Below are 19,474 nucleotides of genomic sequence, written 5' to 3'. Positions count from 1 at the left end.
CCCTCAAATTCTGTAGTTGTAGCTGAGGTGGATCTGGAGCTGAAGTTCAGATTATGGTAATAGGCGTTTCATTTCCTGCAAGCGGTTGACCAATCACAACAGACTGGGTCATCTGACCAATCAGAGCAGAGCAGGCTCTCAGAAAGGCGGGGTTTAGAGAGACCGAATCCTTTATCAAACTGTTTCAGTCACTGTTATAAAAGAGCTTATGCTGCAATGTATATTGTGAAAATTAAAGTGTTTTTTGACTTTGGATGCATGTAAACTTACTATAGGAGACTCCAAAACAAAATAAGGAACCTTAAATATGGCATAATTAGGGCACTTTAATGCCAAGTGCTTTCATTTTAAAAATAAATATATATAAAATCACAAAGATATAGATCCAGTTAAACAGGCTAGAATAGTGCGCTAACAGCCTTTTAACAGAGTTTTGCTCTTTAAACTTAATAAAATGTTGAAAACCTGAAACTAAAATGATCTATAATTGCAACCGGACTCTTAAGTCACACTTCAGACTATGTGCGAATATTATTGCAAAGCTAATAATTAATTAAATCATAAAAATGCCAGATTAAAATAAATAAATGTATAAATAAATAAAATAAAAATAAAACATTTTATTTGTTGAACTGCATGGACATCAGTCATCAGAAAGCTGTGAACTTAAATGATCAAAATATTAACTTTTAATATCAGGGGAACTCAGCTGACAAAAAAGTTTGGAAATCCCTGCATTTTACAAATTAAATTATAGAGAATAATAAAAATAAATAAATAAATTAAATAATAATAGCAGTTTAAGAAAGTTAGCACAAGCACACTTTAAGCAAAACATTTTACAAAAAAGATTGTTAGGTCTGAAATTATGTTATGTTTTCAAATGCCATTTCATTTTTATATTTTGTTATCTAATGCAATAACATTTGGACATTTTTGAAATGTGACTCAAGTGGCCAAATACATGTTTGGAGTCACTGCATCTCTCAAAAATCAATGCAATTGTGAGACTCTAAACAGATATTGCTAAAAATTGTTTTACAAACAACATGAAATTAGGGTTTTATTAGACAATATTGTACTGGTCTATATCACACTTGATTCAGTACAATAATAGAAATCATTTCTATATGTCAGACTTTACAACATTAGGTCACATAAAAAATAAGCAAAAATGCACAGACACATTCACACACAAACACTTAACGGTCATAATGAGTGTCAAAAATAGTGTAAACACAAAGAGCCAACGTCAAAGTTTGGTTGGCTTGCCATTGATCCAAACACACAAATGTTGTCCAAACAAAGTCCATGCACACTCAACACACATCTTTATGAAAACATGAAGCTAACTGATGCTCTAAGCATCAAAATGAATCAAATTTGGACTATAAAATCGTTGATCATAACATTAACATGGTTCCGATGACAAAGAAGAAGATACACAGACACACAGGGTCTATGACAGGTGGCCTGAGACGGGCCAGACGCTGACACAGACAGACATGTGTGAGACAGGAGAAGGAAGCCAAAGTGACAGACGAGTCGGAGCGAGAGAGAACAGAGGAATAAGGAGGTAAATACCAGAGCAGGAGAAGGGACGTTTCCTTTGGGACTGGTGACTATGCTGTTTTTCGCACTGTTTGACTGAGGCTGTGCAGAACACAAAAGAGTGTTAAAGGGTGTCAGTGGGTGTTTAAGGACGAGAGGACAGAAAGAGAGAGAAATAGAGAGAGCAGGGGTGATAAAGTGTTCAGTGGTGAGGGAGTAGATTGTGTTTTAAATCATAATTCATAAATTGAGCAGATGTCTTGGAGATACATTGAGTGCCCTTTGTTCATCATTTCTAAATCATTGTAAATTTAGATTAATCTCATAAAACCTATCAAGTTCACTTCCATGTCCACATCACATTTCCCAACAAAATTAACAAAATAATTACAATTGATTACAGTGTACTGATGGAAAATCCAGTTAAAACCAATTTCTGATAGCTGGTTTTACATGGTTTTTATGTGGTCCAAGTTGATCATTTGCTGGTCCAGATGGTTAACCAACTGGACTACCAACCAGTAAAGCTGGTTAGAGCTGGACCACAGCTTCTTCAGCTTAAGATGCAATGACCTGTTTCCAGCAAGCCGAATGAAAGCATTCAAAATCAAAATAAAGTAAGCAAAAAGTTCAGAAAATCTGTGCTTGGTCCATTGTTTTCTTAGAGAAAGATGCAGTAGGAAAGCACAACTGGAGGAGAGTCCTTATGAAGCTACGGGAAGTACAATCACAGACAACATCAGACAGACACAGACGCAAGGAAGCGATAACACAAAAGGCACAATCTAAAACATACACTACAAAGGTCACTACATTGACTCGCTACAACCCTCCACATCATAACTAACGCCAACACAGAAACACTACGGCAGGTCTGAAGACCCTCACCTGTGTTTGAGGAGTCATTTAATGCCATTTGACCCTTTAAATCAATCGCTTGGCATTTGAGCAAGAGAAGAATCAATATAGATCATTACAGAGGAAGAATAGATTTATTCCACATTATGCATTAAATGACACAAAAGCCCAAAAGGATGAGCAAATGAATGAATGGATAAACAAGAGTGAGATGAGAAAGGGATGGAGGGATAAAGAGATTAGGATTAAATATCATTCTCACCATGTACTGAACGGTGGAGCTGGATTTCCGTTTCTGGGTGGAAAGGAGGTGATGGAGGGATGGAATGAGAGTTAAATACATGTTATGATGAACGCTGAGATGAACATTAATCACACAGAAACGGACAGACATATGAGAGGGAGGAAGGCTGAGATAAAGTGAAGCAAGGTGTGGGTTTTTGGCAAGAAAGTAAACTTGTCTGGTGGATAAAAGAGGTTTTGATGTGGTTTAATGTACAGAAGAGCCCTTAAGGCATTCTCTTCTCATTCACTTCTCATTCTCTTCTCATTCTCAATAACCTGCTGATGGGAGTCAGTGCAGGAGTTGACAGAACCGTTCCTGTATCTCTACACTCATGAGCTTATTTTCAGAGAAAAAAAAAACGTTCACGGTTTGATAGATAGAACAATACAACGATAGATAGATAGAAAGAACAATAGATAGAAAGAACAATAGTGCAATAGATAGATAGAAGATAGAACGAATGAACGAAAAAAGATAGATAGAAAGAATGAACAAATGAATGAACGAACAAACAAACGATTGATAGATTTAATGAACAAATGAATGAACAAACAAACGATTGATAGATTTAATGAACAAAAATAAAACGATAGATAGAATGAACAAATGAATGAATGAACAAACAAACGATTGATAGATTTAATGAACAAAAATAAAACAATAGATAGATAGATAGATAGAATGAACAAATGAATGAACGAACAAACAAACGATTGATAGATTTAATGAACAAACAAATGAATGAACAAACAAACAAAACGATAGATAGATAGAATGACCACGTGATAAAATGATAGAAAGAACGTACGATAGACAGAACAAACAAACGAGTGAACGATAGATAGATAAATAGAAAAATAGATAAATAAGATAGATGAGATATCATATCACAAATTCATAGTTATGACTTGAAAGGGTTTAAATTCATATCCATCTAATATTTATTGTCGTCTTTTACTTCCTGTCCATTTCATTAATCTGTTCTTTCTTTCGAACTGAACTTGTGTTTGTGGGGATCTCTAAGAGTTAAACCATGATCATCCATGCAGTTCATCCCGTAGTGATGCTCTTCATCGTACTGCAGAACGAACGGCAAGACAGCAAGAAAGCGAGAGCACAGAAAAAAGGAGGGAAATGTCAGAATGGAGGAGTGTGTTAAGCCAGTTGCTAAGCAATGAGTGAGGAGCAGTGGAAGGGTCTATTTCTGTCTCCCGCTTCCCTGGGTTCAAACCGCCAGCTATTCCTGGAGCGAGAGCTACATTCCCATCCAGGAGGTCCACCCTCCGGCGTTCTCACACTCTGGATTGGGATGATATTGTGGATCTAAAGTGAGGCGTGGGAGGAGGACTCATGGAATGATTGGCAGAGAGACTGAAAGTGGCTCATTAGCACAGTTGAGGATTACAGGGGTGATGAAAGATCAACACCTGCCCGAGCGGATAATGAGAGCGCTCAAAAAAACATTCCCGCCGCAGGTGCAGTTTCGAGTGAACTTGTGGATGAGATCCACTCCGCGGCTAACAGGAAGTGAGCTCAGCTCAGTCTGACGGAAATGCTGATGGTGATGAGCTGATTCAGACTCGACCGCAGTCGGATGAGAGAGAGTCAGAGGAAAATATGAATGCAAGACATATTGGTTCACTAAACACTACCGTTCAAAAGTTTGGGGTCAACAAAAATGTATACTTTTATTCAGCAAGGATGCATTAAATTAATCATAATTAATTTCTATTTCAAATAAGAAAGTTCTTTTGAACTGTCTATTCATCAAAGAATGTATTACTGTTTCCACAAAAATGTTTTCGACATTGAAATGTTTCTTGAACTGCAAATCATCATATTTGAAGGATTTCTGAAGGATCATGTGACACTGAAGACTGGAGTAATGATGCTTTGATCACAGGAATAAATTCTATTTTAAAATATATACAATCAGGGCTTGACATTAACTTTTTTGCTCATCAGCCACTGTAGCTAATGATTTTCCAAAGTTACAGCCACTCATCATTTTCACTGGCCACAATTTTGACATCGATACCATTGGGGGAAAAACTGCCATATAGATATTTTTAATATTATCTCATAATTTGGCCGTAGGAATATTAGGCTGCTGTCACTTTAAGACCTGATGCACGGATCCATCATACTGTTACACATGCGTTTTCTTTCTCAACTGTTTACATTCACTTAAAACATAACTGACTGTGTTTATGTGAACACTTTATGTGTAGACCGGCATTTTTACATTATTTTGTGTGTATTTGACTGTTTAAAAGCAATAAACAGCGAAAAAGAACTGAATTTAGTGCTGAGAAGCGGCTTTATGTGCGCCCACTTTGGGTAAACATGAGTAAAATAATGCACAATACGCGCTATCCCATGCCGAAATTCAAGCCCTGTAACACCAACAATATTCATCCGGAGCAAAAGAAACAAGTGAGTGAGCAGAGGCGGGTTTGTGTGTCTCTCGCTGTCGGAGAGATGAGAGAGAGAGAAAACGCAGCTGGTATCGTGCATCTATTCTGCGGAAAATGAGTATCGGAAGAGTTTTAGATATTTCATTATCGATATGTATCACTAACATTGCACTTAGTTTAATATTTCAAATGCCTTTTAAAAGACTACAATTGAAAAATGTAAATATTATATATAAAATATAACCCGCCTATGGATATAAGGAGTGACTGTTACACGGGTGTTCATGTCAAGCCCTGATTCCAATAGAAAACAGCTATTTTTTAACTATAGTAACATTTCTCAATATTACTGTTTTTTATTGTATTTTTGATCAAATAAAGGCAAGCCTTTGTGAACATAAGACTTATTCAAAAACATTAAAAAAATGTAACTGACCCCAAACATCTTTGATATCTTTCTATGTCAGTATAAAACTTCTACAGTTCACCCAGAAATGAAAATTAACGTCCAGCAAGAGGATGAGAAACTTAAGGGAGGAATCTAAAGTTCAAGCAAGATCACTGACCTGTAACAAACTGAACAAATTTAAAGCATAATGTCTGAGACGGTTCAGCCCAAATATCCTCATTTATTCAGGACTAATGTTACAGAAACGCAGCATCAGCGCAGGAGAGAATCGCAGGATTTTCCTTGGGAAGCTTTTTAGCATTAGGCCTCATAAAAACTTGCAGGCTGAAAGATTACGTAACGCATGATTAATGCTGCGAGTGGAGGGGATTATTCTCTAGATTAGACTCCACATCCAATCCCTAATAGAGAGCAGTCACAGTTTCATTTCTAATTCTGCGGCGCAATAGAGGTGAAAGCCGACCTTTTTCCTCTGTCTGAGAGGATTAATTGTTATCAGAACAAATGAACCTGCAAGTGCACTCTCTCTAACAGCTCATTACAGGTCAGAGGTCAACATCTGCGCGCGTTCACCTGATGCCGTGTGACGCACGCCGGGCCGTGGAACCGATGGTGAACAGGAACGACTCGAACAATGACTGAGGCTCAGTGGGTGAATTATATAGGTGTAACGGAATAAGATTCAGAAGTTATTGAAAAACCAAGCTTATACTTGGGCTGAGTGTTCACTGTGCGACGACAAAAATGGGTAAACTGGTAAAGATTCTGCAACATTGTTTCTATTGCAGAAGTTCATGGTGCAATTTAGAAAAATCTGACATGTAGTTTAAGTTGTTTAAGGTTGCAACCAGAGTTGCTATTAACTATACCTAAAACCATTTAAAAATATTTTTATTTTTGGCTAAAAATAAAGCTGAATTAAATAATAATAATAATAATAATAATAATAATAATAATAACAATAATAATAATAATAATAATAATAATTATTATTATTATTATTTATATATATATATATATATATATATATATATATATATATATATATATATATATATATATATATAATATATATTATTATATTTATTATATAAGTGCTGTAGCAGTAATTTAAAATATATATATATATTCACATCTTATATATATATATATATATATATATATATATATAGCATCTAACATAAATGTTTTTGTTTACATCATATTCGTGTGTATATATATTTATATATGTGTGTTGGATTAGCAATTTACTGAAACAAAGTCATTTTAAGTTGTGCTAAAATTAAAACTAAAACAGAAATAATAATTATTAGTAATATTAATAAAATAGAAATATTTAAAAAATAAAAACAAATAAGAATGGCAAAAGCACAAAAAGTTAATAAAACAAACGAAAATAAAAACTAATATAAAAAATGAAAACATAAAAATAGAAGCTAATTCAAAATATTAATAAATACTAAAATAACACTAGTTGCAACAAATATTCAGTTGTTCGTATAAAGGCTATTTTACTCCTTCAAGTGTGGCTCATCCAACCTTATTATTATGCTTTTGAATTAATGAATGAATTTTAATTGTTGAACTGTCACATAAAGTAAAGCTGTTTTGCCAGATTTATCATTCATTTGTTATGCAAAACCTTTCGCTATCCAACCATAGAGTTGCAAATAATAAAACTGAATTATTGTAAACCATTTTATTCACTGAATTATCCAAAATAGGCATGTGGTTATGTAATTCATAAAACATTTTTGGATTGAAATTCTGGAAAAAAATAGCTATATTATGATATATCCTGACACTAATGTAATATTATTCATATTATGAAACAAGATTATTATACCACCCACCACTACCTCATCCTACTTGATCACTTGAATCTAATCTTGCAGAGAGTCAGAAACACACAGAACATGGAGACGGACACAGCGAACGCAAACACACAGATCAGCTTCAGACACGCAAATCAGAACTTCCAGCACTTAATAGACATGAGACGTTCAGGATCCCTCCTCTACGGGAAACTGGGCAAATGCAAAGAGAAAGAGAAAAAGGTGTGAAAAAGGAAGAGGAGAAGGGAAATAAACGGGGTCTTACCTTGACATCGGCCTTCTTGTTGAGCAGGCTCTTGGCTGCTGTAGACGGGGAGAGAGGAAAGGCAAACATCAGCACGCTGGGAGAGGAGCAGCAGTCAACATTACAGGAGCGCTAATGGTGCTCGGCCTGACATGTCACATAACTGTCCAAGCCAGCTGGGGAAATCCCCCCGTCCCACATCCAGAGGATTAAAGAAACACTACATGAGTACACAGACACACACACACACACATCACGGGCAGAAGTGTGCTGTGTGTTAGCGAATGCACTGTGCGGCCCAGAGCGAAAACTGGTCAAATAAATCACTCGATGTGATCGAAACATCCCGTCGAGGAGAGGGGTCGGTGACTGCCATGCATACGCAAGGGGATGCGCTGGTGCACGTGCAGAAGAGTGCAAGCAAACACACACACACACGCACGCACGCACGCACAGGTACCCAGCTAAATGCATAGTATAGACTTCTGTTTATATACTACTTTATATAATGCAAATTAATAGCTACTAAACATCCATTAAACAAACTTACTTGAAAAGCCAAATTACTTTAGAGTTTTGTTGCTGCTTTGAGTAAATTACCTGAGGTTTAGGTTTAAAACAAGATATAAATAAAAATAAACATGAAACATGAAAATAGGTATTCAGGTAATAGTTGTTTTAAGAATATTTTTACATTAAATAAAGACAAAAATATTAGAGGCAATATATAATATATATATATTTTTTTTTTTGCAGTGTAAACCTGACCTAAACTCTAATTCAACTCCTAAAATAAAAGTTTTTTCCATTTTTTACATTACCGTTCAAAAGTTTGGGGTTGGTAAGATTTATTTTATGTTTTTAAAAGTCTCTTCTGCTCACCAAGGCTGCATTTATTTGATCAAAAAAATATTATTATAATTTAAAATAACTTTTTTCTATGCAAATATATAAAATGTAATTTATTCCTGTGATCAAAGCTGAATTTTCAGCATCATTACTCCAGTCTTCAGTGTCACATGATCCTTCAGCTGCTCAAGAAATCTTTCTTATTACCATCAATGTTGAAAAGAGCTGTGCTACTTAATATTTTTGTGGAAACTGTGTCAACTGTCAGGATTATTTGGTGAACAGAAAGTTCAAAAGAACAGTATTTCTTCGAAATAGAAATATTAAGCAATTTTACTGTGACTTTCTATCAATTTAATGCATCATTGCTGAATAAAAGTACAACAAACTTACAGATCCAAAACATTTGATTGGTAATGTATATTATTCACTTTATTTATAAATCATTTTAATAACCTCAAAGGTAGGTTTAGTCCAATTTAGTTCACTTCTAGGACACTTTTATCTCCACAAAGTACAGCTAAATAAACCCACAAACACGCACACACACACACACACACAGTGCAGTTTAAGCATGATACGTTCAAATATTTGCTTCATGAGGTGGCGAACACCTGTTACCATAAAATGCTATTCCTGCCACAAGTGAGGATGTTAAAGTTTGTCAAAGTGAATAAAAACTGTAATTGACAACTTTACATCACTAAAATGAAATCAAATGAAATGGAGCCAGCAAATCCTGTGTGAACTTTAAATCTATGCCGCCTTGACAAGATGAAAAAAATATTCGTAGCGTTTCTATGGAGCTAAAGTCGCCGACTTTATTAATCCGTGCAGATAAGAAGAAGGTGTTGTGTGGAAGGGAGGGTTGAGAAAGAGAGAGAAAAAGAGCGAGAATCTTACCTTGACACAAATGTAAGAGGCAGAGAGGAATGGAGAGAAGGAGAGATTAAGAAAGAATAGATTAAGAGAGAGAGAGATCAGTACTGGTTCATGATCTGGTGTGTGTTCGTCTGGACGAGGGCAGGGGGTTCAAATGTGTGTTTCTTAACTGCCATATAACAAAGGTTAACTTTCCATCTTTGGTTTGAGTTTCAAATCTTTATCTTTGCCTTGTTGTGCCATTATCAAGGCTTTTCCTCCATGACACAATTGCAGTGACACCTAGAGGCGGCAATAAACCCGATTCACCTAAAAAACCTCTGAGACACACACACACATAAAAACAGTGAAGACGTGGAGCAGAGACGGAGAGATGGGCATCTGTGGGGAAAAAAAGATTCTACAAAAAAGATAAAAATGATCAAAATTAATAATTCCAACTGCTAGGAATTATTTTAAAATTGTGAAGCAATGCACTATGGGTAAACCGTTGTGTTACACATGCTGTTCAATCAAACTAAATTCAAAACTTGCAAAAATATAAATGAACCACAAGGTATTATTATATTTGAAAACGCACCATGTATTCCAGGTTAATTTCAGTATAATGTATATGGATTGTATCTGCCGCTGTTGACTTTGAAAAAATAAATAAATAAATAATTAAAATATTTTAATTAAAATGTATGGAGCCGTTAAACTGCCCTTATGGTGATGGAAAAATATATGTCAATGCTTTTATGTTCCCGTGCAAAACTTTTGCATTCCCCCGAGAAACTTTGCGTTCCCTCACAAAACTTTTGCGTGCCACGTTGTGTTCCCTTGCAAAACCTTTGTTTCTGCCGAGTAACTTTTGCATTGCATTGCGTTCCCTCACAAAAATTGTGTTCCCCCAAGAATCTTTGTCTCTCACAAAACTGATGTGTGCCCCAGATAAACTTTCTCAGAGGCAAGTTTCTCAGAGGAGCACAAAACATTTGCAAGAGAACACAAAGTCATTGACATAATTGCTTATATTTTCTCGTATTTTTTTCCATCACCATATCCCTTTAGGGCAGGGTTCCCCAAATCCGGTTCTGGAGGACAAACGCCCTGAAGAGATTCCCTCAAATCCTGTTCAAACTCACCTGGAAATCTGTAGACCTCGATTAGCTTGTTCAGGTGTGTTTGATCAGGGTTAGAGGTAAACTCAAGGGAAAACCCTGCTTTAGGAGCTCAGTGAAAATGTAAATTTACAAATAACAGGCAAAAGTGGCAATCCACAGCAGTCCACAGACATTAAACTCAAAATAAGCTAATAATATTCCTTTAACCATCACTGAAAACTTGCTGCATAGATGCTGGAGTAAAAGTGTCCTATAATTGAATGCTGAAAGGACATTGAACCCCCTTTCCCGAACACACAGGTTTGAGACGCATGCACTCGGATCGGATGACATCAGGCTTCTCCTGCATCACAAGACATGCGTGCGCTCTCGTGCAACGTTCAGTCATCGGGCAAGAGAAAGAGAGAGAAACCTATAATCAAGAGATCTGACACACAAAAGAAACCCAAGGGAAGAAGAAAAGAGGAAAGACACGACTGAAGGATGACAGATTGCACATGGATGGATGGAAGGAGAGAGAGAGCGAGAGAGTGCAAAAAAAGAAATAAGGAGAGATAGATGGACCCTGTTGGAAAATCCAGCTAAAACCAGCTCCTGAAATGCCACTTTAAATCTAATTCTGCTGCGATACTTCTTTTCAGATTTACCTGCACTTTACACTTGTCACTTTACATGTCGGTCAGATGATCTTTCTCTATCTGAATCTGCAGTCTCCGCACTCCACTCACTTCTATTCATACGCATATGAAAATAAACCATGGTTTTATTGTGGTAAGAGTGGAGTAACCATTGTTTTTTGGCAGATTGATTACCATTTGTATAACAGTTTTACTACAAATTCCATGGTTAAACTATGGTTAATGTAGCAAAACCATGTTTAATTTGTGGTTACCATGGTTTAACTATATAACCATGATTTTTTGGTTTTGTTTGTAGTAAAACTATGTTTAATTTTCGTAAGGGATGTGGACATGTGAGACCAGAAACAATGAAAGTTCAGCTTCAACAAGACGATAATGCATATAATAAAAAGTCTGGCCGTGGGGAAATATGTTGTTCTAAGTTTAACATATGCTGGTCTAGATAGTTAGTGGGTCGTGGTTTTGATCAAACCGTTAAATCATTTTAGATCAGCAAAAACTGGCAGTCAAAAAACAAAAACTTGACTGCTTAAAACTAATATGACCTGGCTTTTCCAGCAGAGGAGAGAAAAGATAGATGATTTTGTGAGCCGTTCACACTGATAGTGATGATAGTGATTCATCAACAAAATGATGAGAAATTTTTCATTTTTATTAATAGCAGCTGGTTTGAGCAGAAACTATTGCTGATGCAATCAGGGCATGTTTAGCGATGCAACAAGGCATATTTAATGCATTCAAATTACTTTTAAAGGCTTCAAGTAAAGTGTTAGCGTTATTTTTCCTTCACGCAAATAGAGCAGCAACCACTAATAGAAGTGAGTAATTTCAGTTTTACATGATCCAAATGCATTTAGATTTGCATTTTATCCAAAACAACTTCAGGTACACTAATGTTCAAAAGTTTGAGGTCGATAAGATCTTTTAATGATGAAGTCTCTTATACTCACCAAGGCTGCATTTATTTGATCAAAAAATACAGTAAAAACAGTAATATTGTGATTTTTTTTTTTTTTTTTTTTACAATTTAAAATAACCATTTGCTATATGAATACATTTTAAAATATAATTTATTCCTGATGCAAAGCTGAATTTTCAGCATCATTACTCCAGTCTTCATTGTCATTCTAATATGCTGATCTCAAGAAACATTTCTTATTCTTTCTCTACCAGTTGATCTAATACAAACTGTGTCAGAAACTGTGTGCATTCTAAACGATTCTGTTTCATGCATTTATAATCGTGCATATTGTGATGTATTATTTACTGCTGCGATAAAAAAAAACTTTCCTCTCCTGAACTCTAATTTTTCAGCTGCTTCATTTGCGATGAGGTTTTTTACAAACAATGGCTGTTTGCGCAGCCCAGGGCAGAACAAACGCCCACTGCAATCAACGATACAGCTACACGAAGTGACCCGCAGTCAGTGTGAACGGGGCTTCATGAAGCCTGCAAAACAGAGAGATGGAGAGGACAAGGAGAGAGAAATGAAGGAATAAAGGAGAGATATAATGGCCATTCCCAAAGTCAGCCAGCGGCGTCCGCAGTGCTGAACACGAGACCGCTGTAACCGTGACATGCTCCAAGCTCCATGCTGAATATGAGTCATGAGAAGATGGATGGATGGATGGATGGATGTGACGAGGGCTACCTTGTTCCACCAGACCGGCGGTGGTCCCTGCCGCAGCGGCGGCCGCAGACACTGAGGAGGGAGCCGTGGTCTGCCTGCCCACTGCCACACACACACAGACACACACATATGCCCATCGTGCCATAGACCACTGCTTCTCAACTGGTTTTGCCAACACTGAATCAATATTGCATAATGCTCAAAAGTAACCCCCATAAAAAGCCTATCTCAGAAGGCCAGATTTAGCGGCTACCCAGGTAAGTTTTCCATTCGTTTTTTCAGGTTCAAAAAGCTGCATTGTTTTTTTGCACTTTTTTTAATATTTTATTTTTTACTTAGGCTACACATATAACCGTCTGGAAAATATTCTGGCTAAGCAAAACGATTCACTTGTTTTCTCGATGCATCACAAATCCTGCTGATGCATATGCATAGATCTTGAAACAAGGAATCATGAATCATGAATTGCTCGTTTCAATCAATAATTGATTCAAAATGCTAAAAATTGAGTTAATTATGATTCTGTGAAGTATTATTCTACTTCACTATTAACTGCCTGAATAAATGTTTTATACACGCATAAGTTGAATACAGTGAAGTCTGTGCAGTGTTTTATTTTACATTTATTAATTTATTAAATTTCTGTAGCTTTTCTCACTACTACTACTACTACTACTTATTAATTAATTAATTTTTCTGCTTGTCATTTGTTTAACTGTTCTTATATTGATACTGACTGATTACTGGTTTACTTCAATAATTGCTTTTAATTGAAAGCTTTTTACTTAACATTAGGCAAGCATTAACTTTTGCTGCGGTTTTGAAATTGGTATCAAGAACTGGCATCTAAAGTAACAACCTAACCATAAAAACTCTATTTCCAGCTAAAATAACCATATAATTATATATATTGTGACATAAAATTCAGTTTTTGGTCATATTGAACAATGAATGTACGTAAAAAGAAACAAAATGAAAGCATTAATTGACATTTGCACAAAAAAAGTCCTGAATCGACCTATGATTGAAACGATTCACTGTCTGCCCAACTAGATTGCAAACCAAACCTGGGCCAATCAGCTGTGGGCAAAGTGACATTTATCTGATGCAATATAGCAAATATATTTTGACAATTAATATTAAAGTTTTATTTAAAATTTACATAAATGCATACATATAAATACAAGATTTAATATATATAAAGATTTTTTTTAAACCACTAAACTTGTGTTTTCTTTTAAGCTCTTTGTGAACCTATATTAATTAATTAAATAAATGTAGTTGATTCACTAATATCAGCCAGATATTTCCATGCAATTGAATCAAACTGATGCTCTGCATGTTTTGTGAGATTGCTGATTGGCCAGTCGCTGCAGATGTCACACTTTCAGGCACACGCACTGAAGAGTTAATCATAAGATCAAACCCCGAGTTGACGTAAAACATTAATACTAAGTGCGCTGAAAATGATCTTCTGCCAAGTGACAGACAAATTAACACCATAATACCACAGACATAAGGCCTTTGACGTTAGCAGTTAGATACATTTTTAGGTCACGGCACACCAGTTGAGAAGCACTGCTGTAGACACTGAGAGAGAAACTAAAGGATAGAACAGTGTGTTAGCATGGAGAGAGTTAGCTGGAAACACAAGCTGCTGTCTGCAACCAGAGAGGGATTTTGAGAGTCCATTACAGTAGTAATCATATAATGAGTTTTCCCCTGTCATTCTGGAATAAAGAAAAGGCTCATTTTCTTGTCAAGCTCTCTTCGGGGAGCCATTCTCTCCTATCAGCGGGGAATAAACGCCACTTATGCCAGCGCCGATCTACGCCACGGCAAAGCATTTATTTGGGGGTTGGAGTTTTGGTGTTGTGAGAATAAAGTAGAAATACACAGGGAAATAAGTGACAGAGAGGAGGTAATCAAGAGATGAAGATTAATCCATATGCAATCTAATGTTCACCCACATTTACTCTTTTCCAAAAAGCGTACAGTACAAACAGTACAGTCGGATTCATGAACAAACGACTTTTTATGAGCTGGTTCTTTTACTGATTCAGTCAAGACGACTCGCTGAGTTACTGGTTTGAGATCTGGTTTGAGATACTGAGTTGTGTGCTTCAGAGAAGTTACTGAATTACAACCGACTTGCTTACTGAATGGATGTTTGACATGTAGTTAAAGATACACGTTAAAAAAATAAAATAAATCAGCGCTAAATATCTTAAATGAAAAAAATAAAACATGAAAAGGAAGAACCAAAAAATCGTTACCAAGTAACATTTGTTGTCAATAATTGGCTTAACTGGACTTGGCAATTTCATAGTAGAAAACAAAAAATATTATTATTAATGAATTTTATTATATTATTATGAAGTAAATAATAATATAATATAATATAATATAATATATTTTAATATAATATAATATAATATAATATAATATAATATATTTTAATATAATATAATATAATAATATAATATAATATAATATAATATAATATAATATAATATAATATAATATAATATAATATAATATATAATTAGGGCTGTTAAAATTAACACAATTAACACAGCATCCGTTTTTTTCCTGTCATCCTTTGGCAAGCGTTACATTATATGATCACGCTCTTATTCACACAAGTGCTTTTAAACCATTCACGTGCAATAAGACACGAAGAGAACGCAGTGCATTACTGGTGCGCATCTGTGACAAAATGCCCGTCTGTCGAGCATCCTCACAAGAACAATTAAACGAGTTCAAATTTGTGACAGCAGCCTAATAAACCTGTCATTAATGTTAATCAAAGAACAAAAGAAACAGATAATCACTCACTGCTCTTTTTTAGCTTTAATAATAACTTTTGTAGCTTTAATAAGGATTAATCTATATTTGATTTATAATTCATGCAATGACGACTGTGAAGTGTTTGATAACTATTCAGCCTTTAATTAATGGCAAAAATTGAGAAAAAAATTATTTCATTAATTAGTAGCAGTATTGGTATCAGTGATTCTGGCTTTCTTTCATTAAAAGATGCCATTAAACAAATATTTAAAATATAGGCTACTGTCTTTACAGTATGTTGTTTCTACATTAATTTGGAGAAATTATTACAATATAAAAATATTTTAAAACTTTAAAATGTTAGGTGCGATTAATCACGGTTAATTAGTTAATTTTTTAATCAATTGACAGCATATATATATATATATATATATACTGTATATAAAATAATGTATGTATGTATGTATGTATGTATGTATGTATATTATTACATAAATAAAAATTTCCAAAAAGACAATTTCTCTTCTATTTTTTTTCTACTATGAAATAGCCAAGGCAGATTTATTTATGACTTTTGTGATGATAAAATTTTTTCAATTTCTCCCCCCAAAAAAAGACAGATATATATATATACATTTTATGTCCCCATCAAAGGCCGAATAAAGGATAAGGGAATGACATATGAGGGCAAGTGTGTGGAGTGACGCTCGGACACTCCCACGCCTCCTCTACCACTGAGTCACCCCGCGGGATGAGGTAATTACAGTAATGAGAGGAGAGAGAGGACGGGTGACGAGCCTCTGATGGAGAGAGCAAGAAAGAGAAAGAGAGAGAGAGAGAGAGAGAGAGAGAGAGAGAGAGAGAGTGGCCATCTAAAACACTCCTCAAACAGGAACACTGTCGCTTCCACCCACCAGCCTGCTGTTGAAGTGCGAGCGAGGGAGAGTGTGTGTGTGTGTGTGTGTCGGGAAGTGAGAGAGCAGATGCTTCATTACAGCAGATATAAATCACATGTTATTATAAACGCCAGTTATCACAAGCAGCATTTGGCACAGCTACAAACATCTAAAATACGAGGCCCGCTGCTCACAATCGCCACGCACTTCCTACAGAACCACACGTCTCTGAATCAATCTGTCAGGACACGGCCCGACTCTGAACGTCCAGCTGCTCTCCAAATCCAACAGTCGGATAACAAACTGCGTATCGTTCCCTTAGCTGCGAGATTTCCTTTTGTGCTGAAGTGTCTGATGCCTCAAACCACAAGGCGGGATTTATTAATAGCATAAATACTTAAGTAGATAATTTAAAGGGATAGTACACCCAAAAATGACAACTCAGTCATCATTTGCTCACCCTTATGTCTGTCCAAAAACGAGGAATGATTTCCTTTCCTCCGTCACAGAAAACAATTGTCAGACAGAATGTTAATTTTTACATGATAAAAGTGAACGGTGATGACCATCCAAAAAGCACAATAAAAGCACCATTTTACTTGTCCATTATATTATATATATACTATAAACTATATTACTTCTGAAGACATGGAAAAAAGCTTTTACTCTTACACAAAGCTATCAGTTGGCTTCAGAAGACGTGAAATATTGCAAACAAATGGCATGGATTAATTTTATGTTTTGTAATCATTAGATCTGCTAGTCACCATTCACTTGCATCATATCAAAATTGCATAATTATATGCATTAAACTAAAAATAAAGAGTTTTGTGTGATCACATTTTTCATTTTGGGGTGAACAATTCCTTTAAGAGTCAGTTTTATTTTTGTTAACTAAAACTATTAACAAAATTGGGGCGGGAATAAAGCTGAAATAAAATAAAATATAAATATTAGTAGCAAAACTTTTACTTAAAATCCTAACACAAAAATTAGAAATGCTGCCTTGGCAACTACTAAAAATAACTAAATTACTTAAGTACTAAAATTAAAAACACACAAAAAAAAAAAAAATTAAAGCTAAATAAAAATAACAAAAGCAAATAAATTACTAAAATTTAAATGTGAAAATATAAAAGGAAATGCTAATAAAAAATATTAACATATACTATAATATTATATAAATAATTCTAAAACAACACTGTTAATAAGAGTTTATGTTGAGGCTTTTAGAAGTCAGATTCATTTATTGATTTGTACTTCTACTTTAAGAAGTCAAATAGTTCAGCTAGCGCGGTCCAGGTTGGTCGAGTGATTGTGCAGGCGTTTGGTTTTGTCTTTTTTGGGCACTATGTCTATGCAACAGTTGGTCTAGTGATTAAGTACATAATGTCAAGATGTGAACTTACCTGAGAAGTTGCGCGACACCAGCATGGTCGTCAGAATTGCACCCTAGATGCGAGAAAGAGACAGTAATATGTAAACAGAAGAATCACGCGGTGGTTTTCAGACATATACAGATGAAATACATCTAGGGCCCTATTTTAATGATCTGAAACGCAAGTATCAAACGCAAAACGCAAGTAACTTTGTGGGCGGATCTCGGGCGCGGTTGCTATTATACGGGAGGGATAAATGACTCTTGCGCCTGACGCAAATCTAGAATGGGTTGGTCTGAAGTAGCTTCATTACTCATAGGTGTGGTTTGGAGATGTGAAATAACGTGAAATAAACCAGTCAGAGCAACATCTCACATTCCCTTTAAGAGCAGGCGTGCTTGTTCCATGGCGGATTGCTATTATAACGGCGGATTTGCCAGGAGAGGAGAGGAGAGGAGAGGAGAGGAGAACAGGAGGAGAGGAGAACAGGAGGAGAGGAGAACAGGAGGAGAGGAGAGGAGAACAGGAGGAGAGGAGAGAAGAGGAGAGGAGAGGAGAACAGGAGGAGAGGAGAGGAGAGGAGAACAGGAGGAGAGGAGAACAGGAGGAGAGGAGAGGAGAGGAGAGGAGAGGAGAGGAGAGGAGAGGAGAACAGGAGAGGAGAGGAGAGGAGAGGAGAACAGGAGAGGAGAGGAGAACAGGAGAGGAGAGGAGAGGAGAACAGGAGAGGAGAGGAGAGGAGAGGAGAACAGGAGGAGAGGAGAACAGGAGAGGAGAGGAGAGGAGAGGAGAGGAGAGGAGAGGAGAACAGGAGGAGAGGAGAGGAGAGGAGAACAGGAGGAGAGGAGAACAGGAGGAGAGGAGAACAGGAGAGGAGAGGAGAGGAGAACAGGAGGAGAGGAGAGGAGAGGAGAGGAGAGGAGAGGAGAACAGGAGGAGAGGAGAGGAGAACAGGAGAGGAGAGGAGAGGAGAGGAGAGGAGAACAGGAGGAGAGGAGAACAGGAGGAGAGGAGAACAGGAGAGGAGAGGAGAGGAGAACAGGAGGAGAGGAGAGGAGAGGAGAGGAGAACAGGAGGAGAGGAGAGGAGAGTTGAGGAGAGGAGAGGAGAACAGGAGAGGAGAGGAGAGGAGAACAGGAGGAGAGGAGAACAGGAGGAGAGGAGAGGAGAGGAGAGGAGAACAGGAGGAGAGGAGAGGAGAGGAGAGGAGAACAGGAGAGGAGAGGAGAGGAGAGGAGAGGAGAGGAGAGGAGAGGAGAGGAGAACAGGAGAGGAGAGGAAAACAGGAGGAGAGGAGAGGAGAGGAGAACAGGAGGAGAGGAGAACAGGAGGAGAGGAGAGGAGAGGAGAGGAGAACAGGAGGAGAGGAGAGGAGAGGAGAGGAGAGGAGAGGAGAGGAGAGGAGAGGAGAGGAGACCGATGTTCTCGTCAGGGCCGTAAAAGACAGAGAAGTGACATTGGGGATGGAGAAACCCACCCAAATTAGCTTCGGTTAAACAGGTGTATAATAATTTGGGTAAATGTGTAAGCTAGATTATAAATGCCTATTTTTTTCACATCTTAATGGACACCACAATGATTTCCCTCGTGTGGAATATTTTTCCTTGTAATTATGTATGATTTGCAAAAATGGGAACTGCTGCGTCTGTGTAGATGAGAGAAGCAAAGTGTATGTGCGTTGTGCACACGCTACATTATGGC

At 36.6% G+C, this 19,474-nt stretch overlaps 1 protein-coding gene across 34 annotated transcripts in view; it reads right to left on the bottom strand.

Moving 5' to 3' along the window:
- camk2b2 (calcium/calmodulin-dependent protein kinase (CaM kinase) II beta 2) overlaps positions 1 to 19,474 on the bottom strand; it is a 76,907-nt gene that overhangs the window by 19,283 nt on the left and 38,150 nt on the right. For 6 of the 34 annotated variants that reach the window (XM_084104187.1, XM_084104197.1, XM_084104219.1 and 3 more), the window contains exons 12-16: positions 17,804 to 17,846; positions 12,730 to 12,810; positions 7,622 to 7,659; positions 2,672 to 2,704; positions 1,585 to 1,653 (exon numbers count right to left, since the gene is read on the bottom strand). In XM_084104187.1, the coding sequence (XP_083960313.1) occupies positions 1,585 to 1,653; positions 2,672 to 2,704; positions 7,622 to 7,659; positions 12,730 to 12,810; positions 17,804 to 17,846 (264 nt within the window). The remainder of the gene's footprint in view (positions 1 to 1,584; positions 1,654 to 2,671; positions 2,705 to 7,621; positions 7,660 to 12,729; positions 12,811 to 17,803; positions 17,847 to 19,474) is intronic. The other 28 variants (XM_084104191.1, XM_084104204.1, XM_084104194.1 and 25 more) reach the window with 10 other exon arrangements.

This window comes from Abramis brama (assembly GCF_963993115.1).
Source record: "Abramis brama genome assembly, chromosome: 25".
In the NCBI taxonomy this organism is placed as follows: domain Eukaryota; kingdom Metazoa; phylum Chordata; class Actinopteri; order Cypriniformes; family Leuciscidae; genus Abramis; species Abramis brama.
The sequence above is the reverse complement of the archived record's forward strand: the minus strand, read 5'-3'. Positions and strand labels throughout refer to the sequence as shown.